Source organism: Carassius auratus, chromosome 3, assembly GCF_003368295.1.
Source record: "Carassius auratus strain Wakin chromosome 3, ASM336829v1, whole genome shotgun sequence".
Lineage (NCBI taxonomy): Eukaryota > Metazoa > Chordata > Actinopteri > Cypriniformes > Cyprinidae > Carassius > Carassius auratus.
In genome coordinates this window covers 2996880-3005719 of record NC_039245.1, presented here as the reverse complement: position 1 = coordinate 3005719, position 8840 = coordinate 2996880, and the positions used below count along the sequence as shown (strand labels likewise).

The following is an 8840-nucleotide window of genomic DNA, read 5'->3' as shown; positions in this document are numbered from 1 at the left end:
ATTAAAAGAGAGCTACATTATATAAATGTGTATAGAATAAGATCCATCTGGATTTGTTTTGAATTTGTATATTAATGTTGTTCCATTAGTGCCTCATAAAACAGTATGTATGATGTTAAAAACCTTTGTGTGGTTGTGTATACAGCAAATGGATTATAATGTTGTTTTATTTAACCTTGGTATGTTAAATCATATTTTTTCAAGACTTTTTACTTTACATACTTTAACACTGTAGGTACATATAACCAATTTAATAGAAGTACAAAATATATTGTTATTTAGTGTTATTTCCTTTAGTGATATTTGCCTATATATATACATTTCATTATTTGGCTGGTGACTTTCTGTAAAATTCAATAATTGTAGACGTGTGCAGACTATTGTATAACAAAATATAAGGAATAGGTTTATGGTGAAGATGTTACAGTTTGCAATTCTGTTGTCCTCCTGTGATACACTGAACTTGGTAATAAATTATTGTGCCCTCTATCCAAGTCTAATGCTAAATCTGCTGAAATCCTGTTAAAATAACACCTGCCCCACAACTTTTCCTGTGTTAATTTACAATATGTTATTTACATGAATTCAAGAATCAAGGTTAGGTGTATTAACAGCGAATCTATGCACAGTGTTGAACATTTCTTTAATTCTTACAAATTCACACAAATAAAATGTTCCTGGAACAAATTATTGACAATACGGTCATGTCAAACCATAAATCATGATACTAATACACATTATCACCATTTACAACTGGATCAAATACGTTTAAGGGATATTTTTCTCCCAATTCTGTGATTTTCAACCGCTACACCCAGTTTTATCATTATCAGATATTTTATCTTTGGTAAGAAACATTCTGAAATAGCAAACAAGAACATAAATCAAATAAATTATTATTATAGGAATTAAGAATAAAAGAATAGGATATGATTAAGAATTTAAAATATAAAGAAATATGCCATGCAGGTCATGGTACAGTAGAGTATAGTAGACTGTTAACAGGCTATTGGGTTGTGCAGAGCTTCATGATTATGTGACTAGTTTCCTAATTAATTTCAATAAATGTAAAGGACTGTCTGTTTTAAAAATCACATCTTCAAAACAATGACTGCTACACAATAGAGACTTCATTCTAGAATCACATATAAATAGTATTGTATTAATATATACACATTACTGAGAAAAATTATTAAAATAAAGTTTGATCACACAGGTTTTTTTCATTGGTCTATTTCATAGGATCTATTTAGTTTAGAATTTTTAAGCACAGCATAATCTTCAACCTCTACTACACACAAAGATATACCCCCTGCTATACTTAGTGTTTTTAATTCAAGTTTGTCAAACCACACTGCTATGATTATGGGTGTTAAACTGGAGTTCTGGGCATCTGCTCCCTAGGTGCTCTCAGATAGGTGAGTTTATGAATCCCTGTGGTGTCAGTACAGTGATCCCTGTGCATGTTCCCCGAGGAACTCCTCCAGCACAGTTATGACTCCACAGGCCTCAGGAAGGCTGCTGTGCTCGGCCCGTGCGTTCTGCAGCAGCACGTCCCCGTTCCCACAGCTCTGCAGGAACAGACAGCAGTGGAACAGAGCGTAGTGGCTCATTTCAGCCTGACGGATGAAGCGCTTCAGGTGGTTCATGTCCTGAATGGCCTGCATGGAGAATCATTGTGCACGTTAAAGACAGTCAAAATTATGATTTGCCATTTCCGAATGTCACCATTTTTAATCTGTTCCCATTGACTTCCATTGCATGGAGCAAAAAAACTATAGAAGTCAATGGGAATGAAACCTGTTTGGTTATCGACATTCTAAAAAAATATATTATCTTTGTGTTCAGCAAAAGAAAGAAATTCATACAGGTTTGGAAAAATATGGGGTTAAATGTAAATGATGAAAGAATTTCAAATTTTCATGTAACAAGGTTAACATAACTTTTTCAGAAATGTTATAATAAATGTATAAATAATAATAAAAATAATAATAATATTGTGACGAGTCAGCTGCCTCCTCCCTGATTATCACCGGCACCCCGTCCTAAATCGCCGCCCTTCACCAGGCTCCCGACTGGAGCGGGTGTGTGAGAGGAGGGGCGCTGGACGAGTCAGGGCTGGCGGCGTGTGATGGGGCACACCTGAAGGAAGTGGAGCCTCATTACCGCCGCTGTTTAAAAGCCCAACGCGCCTCTCCTCAGGAGACCGGTCTCTTCCCCGTGCATGCACGCTGGTGTCCTCGTGGGTCCAGGAAGGGTGCGTTGAGGGACTCCCGCGCCACCAAGACGTGAGCTGCCGGACCCGCGATCCGGATGGGAACCGCACCCGTTTACACGGCCGACGGGCCAGGATGCCGGGCCGTCCATCCCCTACCAGCGCCGCGGCCAACGAGAGAGACGCGGCCGCTAGAGGAAGCCGCCGCCCCTCGCGCCCCGGACCAAGGAGGGGAGCGCGTGCGGCCGCCGGACTCCGCCCCTTACCTGGACCCTTCCTCCATGAACACTGCCCGACCTACACATACCCCGCAGCACGACGAGGACACCAGATTCCCTGTTATTTTGGACACTTTCCCCCTTTGGCCACTTTTATTCCCTGTTATTTTATGATTTCTGTTAATAAAAGCCTCTCCGAGGCCTGACGCCACGCCCACTGTGTCTGTCTTGTGCTCCTCCCGTGACACTGGTGGAGAATGCGGGCAGGCGGAGCCTAGACAGCGCAGTTGGGAAACGTCTGGTGACGTCACTCCCTCTCGCTTGCAAACGTTCGTGAGAACCCAGACTGGGACGGAGGAAAACTGGGGACAGCCTCCCAGCCACACAAGGGGTAAGTGACTTTTCCATTGTCATTTTACCCTGTGGTTGGTTGAGGCTGTCACTAAAACCCGGTTTCTCTGTCCCTGTTCTGGTGCGCTGCGAGAGGGAGGACCGCCCGGAGAGGAAGCCCCGCCCACTCCGACCGTTTGGAGCCTGGTTGAGGATGGTAGCACTCCCGTGTGGGCGGCGCCCTGATGACGGGGATGTCGCTTGGGAGGGGGAATGTGACGAGTCAGCTGCCTCCTCCCTGATTATCACCGGCACCCCGTCCTAAATCGCCGCCCTTCACCAGGCTCCCGACTGGAGCGGGTGTGTGAGAGGAGGGGCGCTGGACGAGTCAGGGCTGGCGGCGTGTGATGGGGCACACCTGAAGGAAGTGGAGCCTCATTACCGCCGCTGTTTAAAAGCCCAACGCGCCTCTCCTCAGGAGACCGGTCTCTTCCCCGTGCATGCACGCTGGTGTCCTCGTGGGTCCAGGAAGGGTGCGTTGAGGGACTCCCGCGCCACCAAGACGTGAGCTGCCGGACCCGCGATCCGGATGGGAACCGCACCCGTTTACACGGCCGACGGGCCAGGATGCCGGGCCGTCCATCCCCTACCAGCGCCGCGGCCAACGAGAGAGACGCGGCCGCTAGAGGAAGCCGCCGCCCCTCGCGCCCCGGACCAAGGAGGGGAGCGCGTGCGGCCGCCGGACTCCGCCCCTTACCTGGACCCTTCCTCCATGAACACTGCCCGACCTACACATACCCCGCAGCACGACGAGGACACCAGATTCCCTGTTATTTTGGACACTTTCCCCCTTTGGCCACTTTTATTCCCTGTTATTTTATGATTTCTGTTAATAAAAGCCTCTCCGAGGCCTGACGCCACGCCCACTGTGTCTGTCTTGTGCTCCTCCCGTGACACTGGTGGAGAATGCGGGCAGGCGGAGCCTAGACAGCGCAGTTGGGAAACGTCTGGTGACGTCACTCCCTCTCGCTTGCAAACGTTCGTGAGAACCCAGACTGGGACGGAGGAAAACTGGGGACAGCCTCCCAGCCACACAAGGGGTAAGTGACTTTTCCATTGTCATTTTACCCTGTGGTTGGTTGAGGCTGTCACTAAAACCCGGTTTCTCTGTCCCTGTTCTGGTGCGCTGCGAGAGGGAGGACCGCCCGGAGAGGAAGCCCCGCCCACTCCGACCGTTTGGAGCCTGGTTGAGGATGGTAGCACTCCCGTGTGGGCGGCGCCCTGATGACGGGGATGTCGCTTGGGAGGGGGAATGTGACGAGTCAGCTGCCTCCTCCCTGATTATCACCGGCACCCCGTCCTAAATCGCCGCCCTTCACCAGGCTCCCGACTGGAGCGGGTGTGTGAGAGGAGGGGCGCTGGACGAGTCAGGGCTGGCGGCGTGTGATGGGGCACACCTGAAGGAAGTGGAGCCTCATTACCGCCGCTGTTTAAAAGCCCAACGCGCCTCTCCTCAGGAGACCGGTCTCTTCCCCGTGCATGCACGCTGGTGTCCTCGTGGGTCCAGGAAGGGTGCGTTGAGGGACTCCCGCGCCACCAAGACGTGAGCTGCCGGACCCGCGATCCGGATGGGAACCGCACCCGTTTACACGGCCGACGGGCCAGGATGCCGGGCCGTCCATCCCCTACCAGCGCCGCGGCCAACGAGAGAGACGCGGCCGCTAGAGGAAGCCGCCGCCCCTCGCGCCCCGGACCAAGGAGGGGAGCGCGTGCGGCCGCCGGACTCCGCCCCTTACCTGGACCCTTCCTCCATGAACACTGCCCGACCTACACATACCCCGCAGCACGACGAGGACACCAGATTCCCTGTTATTTTGGACACTTTCCCCCTTTGGCCACTTTTATTCCCTGTTATTTTATGATTTCTGTTAATAAAAGCCTCTCCGAGGCCTGACGCCACGCCCACTGTGTCTGTCTTGTGCTCCTCCCGTGACAATATATATAAGTAAATATAAGTATATTTAATATAAGCAAAATAAGTAAGCATCACAGATCAGTGAATGCCATACAACTGTTAAATATATTGTCTGGATACTAGGTTACTATTTTTAGTATTAACCTAGTAAAACTTAATCAGAAGCAAATGAACCTTAAGTTTAAAGTTCTCCAGGATTTGGCGGAGAAGGAAAGGGTTAAAGCGCTCAGCAGCATTGAGGAAGGCCTGGATCCAGTCATCGCAGAATCGGTTACTGACTGCAGAGATACCAACACAACATTATCAAAAGAAGACATTTCTGGAAGTCTGTGCATTTAGTAGAGGTGATGGTGCTGCTGCTGACCTCTGTTGGTGAGTGTAGGTGGGCTGGTGGAGCAGTCGATGATCAGGCTGCTGTGAGAGTCCTCTGAGATGGCCTTACAGAGGGAGGCTGCAGTGCTGTCTTCCTGAACTAGACCCTGCAGGCTTGCTGCTTTGATAAATCTAACAAGACAATCAATCGAAGTTGTAATTTACAACTGTAAAAATGTAGCAGCTTTGAATATAATGTTGTTGCACTTACCTTGCTATATCTGCTTTTGTCTTCTCATCTGCCCCTGTGACCTCGAAAAGCTTGTGACTCAAAGCCTGCAGCAGAGAAGTAGTTCCATTTCATATAATACAGTATATTATTGCTTTCAATTATGATTTTATGAAACGTATCTGATCTAGACAGCAGTGGTTTCTTACAGCATGCAGAAGGTAGCCGAGGTTCGTCTGCAGCAGCTGAACCACTCTGTGAATGTGCATAACTGACTCTTCATACCAGCGGTTCAGGTAGGGCCTGACTTCGGTCTCCAAATTCTGCATCTGTAGCCAGAGGTTGCCAAAAAGATTTACAGCAAATGCATATAAAAAGCTGTGTGCTAGCAGACAGGACTTCAAAACACTGGCAGGGTTTCAACATGATTATTTCCACTGTCAGTGGCAAAAACGGTCCTCACCTCTAGAGTCAAACAGCCCTGGAGACCCTGGACGTACTTGTCTAGTTCAATTCTAAACGTTTGCAGGGTTAAAGAAAATGTTTCACATATCCTATTAAGATTTCATGTCACTTCATTCTTTAGTGCACAATGCTGTTTTTCCTACAGTTTAATTGTCAGTCGTTTGTGGTTTAAGGATATATATTTAGGCCCTTCTCTGATCCTCCGAGGAGACACACCACCCAGCCGTTGCCGTCGGCCTCAGGCTGTTCTGGAGATTTCTCCTGCTCCAGCAGACAGCAGTAACAGCCCAGCGCTTGCTCAGGGACGCTTCAACACACAAACACTCAATCACTTCAGATTATACAACGGCAATGAGATATGATCTGGATATTTAGTTCTGCACTGAAGGATACTAAACAATAAGTCATGCAAATGTATTAATTATATTATACTCTTTAGCTTGTTATAAGTATATTATACTCTTTTTTTAGCACTATTTATACACTATTATTTATTTTGATATTTTGAATTAGCTTTCATTTTGATATTTTACGTTTTTGATTTTTAGCAATTTTGCCACGTTCGTATCATTTTTGTGTATTTCTATTAAGCTCAAATGTATTTTTATTTTTTAGATTTAGTAGTCAAACTAAAATGACTTATTTCAGTTAGTTGCCAAAGCAACATTTCCAACTATCATTTTCTATTTTTCATCGAACATTTTCTATTTTATTACTCTTATTTTTCAAGAGTTTTAGTTTTAAAGTCCCCCTGAAGTCAATAATTTGTGAAACTACCACATTTAGTGTACGAGGAACCACGAATATGCAAATTAGTCCCAGTCTAAACTAATTATTAACTAATTATTCCAGTATCTCACTCCCACTAGGACCCTGGAATAATTCAGCCATATATGTTTGAATGAAAAAACTGATTCAGGAAAAGAAGATGAAGAGCGCGTTATCCATGGTCCGCTACGTCAGTGTATCAGAATCGTATGTACTGCTCTCTGCAACTTCGGATATCATTAGCTTTTGACTTGAATATGTTATCAAACAGCTAATCATGTGTTGCTGTTACACAAACCTTCATCATCTCAGGAAGCGACCGTCTAAAAATCAACATCCTTAGGTAGAAACGCTTTGCTAATGATACATAAAGTCCCATCCAAACAGCCGATGAGACTGATTACATGTTTGTGATGGTAAGAAATAGGCTGTTTCAAACCACATTTCTGATACTTTGGTACTCAGCAGGTTTTAGGAGAAAATGCTCAACAATGTGTTGACTGATGAATTTGTGCATGGTTTGTCTTTAAGCATACTAAAAACCCCAGACAGACATGTAAATAATGTTACACACTCGATTTCCACCACAGGGGGACTTAAACAATAACAACACTGATATGATGTACCTTAGCTCCACCGTGGCAATGTTCCCCATGCCCCCGAGCAAAGCGCCCTTGCTCAGCCTGCGGGAGATGTAGCTTCGTAGCTCCGGCTCGGCCTCGGGGGGCAAGCTGGCGTCCAGCAGCGTCAGACTTTAAGAGTGGAAAACATGTGTTAAACTAGAATATCAACAATGAAGGACAGAGTGAACAATTGGACAGATAAGCAGTCAATGAAGCAATGATGTTCACCAGCGGCACCTAACAGATACAATCCAACAGAAATATGGTACACAGTCTGACGTTAGACAGATTAGTTCAATGGTTATGAATGATGTGTGCAAACCAACATGATGAAAAGCCAGACGCAGAATCCTGAGCGTTTTTTGTTTGTTTTTGATTGAAGCTGAACACTGAAAGCCACGGGACTGAAATGACTGAAAAATGACGGATGGACCCTTTTTACCTAAAGTCTTCCTGACTTGTGGTTGAGTCTGACCTCCTCTGGCTCCAGGCCACACTCTCTCCAGAAGCCTCAGATCTGGGTAGTTTGATAATGGGTTTAATACTTCAGAAGCATTATTAATATGTTAAGATCTCCCAGGATTCTCAATGGCCTACATGGCCATGCATGGTGTTTTAAAATGTCTATATACCATGTACTCATCCAAAACACAGTCATATGACTTCATTGGGCTAAACCACTATTATGAACTATGCTTCAAATTAAAGAAATTCCTGGTTTTGAGCATGGCTTTGAGTCATGCAAGTGAATGTTTAATTCAAATGAATTGTTAATATAACCTAGAAAAATGCAAAAGACTAGCTAGAGCTAACTATGCAAGCTTACATCTCATGTACTCCTTAATATCCGGGATAAAAGTGCAAATTATTCCTAAAAACAACTAGAATTTTGTAAAGGATCCAGCATTTGGAAAGCCTCCTTAGCATAACGTTACCTAATGCATGGCATAGTTACATGTGGAAACCACTGCACCTTGTGTTCTGGTAGTAGTATATGGCATAGTAGCTGTTAATCTGCTGTATTTTTGGGCTGTATCCTGCGATCTCTTCGTTGTCGAAGTCTGCATCCCTTTCATCCACGTCTATGGACTCCTGGAAGGAAGAGGTCTGGGATGTAAACATGTCTCTACAGAGCCAAAAAAAGACGAGCGACACTGATATCTGCTACGGATTACGTGCAGTTCCGATAATTAATAAATGTCAGTCACAAAGTTGTTAACGCACTGAAGCCGTGTCACTATTTTGTTAAAAAATCTATTTGAATGCTACGTGACATTTAACTAAAGTCATAGTAGTGACAGCGATACTGGTACGCATGCGCTGTGATTGTGAACGGAACGAATCGATGTTCTGAATGAATCTTTTAAGTTAAGGAGTCATTTGTGTTCGCTCTAATGCACTGACTCATATTTTCATCACACCACCAGTCCAGGGTGGGTTTTTAGGCTTGGGTACAATGAAAGTGAATTGGCTTTTAGTGGCATATCAACTTATTTGATGTATGTTAATAATGTAAGAAGTCTGAAACCAATTTATTATTATTAGGCCACTTTTTACAGTTATTCCCAGTCAACTGGAGGGGAAATGTTTTGTTGTAATTTGTGTGGAAAACGTTTTTGATATTTAAACACTCTTTTAATAATAAATAATAATTAATAATACATTGTCTTTAATAAATATGTAGACACGAAAATTGTAATAAAGT

At 44.9% G+C, this 8840-nt stretch overlaps 1 protein-coding gene across 2 annotated transcripts; it reads right to left on the bottom strand.

Annotated features, from left to right (window-relative positions):
• Positions 1-624: 624 nt before the first annotated feature.
• On the bottom strand, positions 625-8460 carry LOC113043323 (protein Njmu-R1-like). 2 transcript variants are annotated; one of them, XM_026202611.1, is made up of 10 exons: positions 8109-8460; positions 7578-7652; positions 7139-7264; positions 5923-6051; positions 5743-5800; positions 5489-5608; positions 5322-5386; positions 5103-5242; positions 4913-5016; positions 625-1661 (listed from the first exon to the last, which is right to left on the bottom strand). In XM_026202611.1, the coding sequence occupies exons 1-10, from the start codon at positions 8255-8257 to the stop codon at positions 1443-1445; spliced, it is 1185 nt and encodes a 394-aa protein (XP_026058396.1). In that variant the 5' UTR covers positions 8258-8460; the 3' UTR covers positions 625-1442. The 2 variants fall into 2 exon arrangements, with proteins under 2 accessions (XP_026058396.1, XP_026058404.1); XM_026202619.1 differs by lacking the exon at positions 7578-7652.
• Positions 8461-8840: the final 380 nt, after the last annotated feature.

Coding starts and splice junctions, on each gene's coding strand:
- LOC113043323 (XM_026202611.1), bottom strand. CDS start 8,257: ATGTTTACATCCCAGACCTCTTCCTTCCAGGAGTCCATAGACGTGGAT. Junction 7,265..7,577: donor ACAAGTCAGGAAGACTTTAG/GTAAAAAGGGTC, acceptor CCACTCTTAAAG/TCTGACGCTGCTGGACGCCA. Junction 6,052..7,138: donor ATTGCCACGGTGGAGCTAAG/GTACATCATATC, acceptor TGTGTGTTGAAG/CGTCCCTGAGCAAGCGCTGG.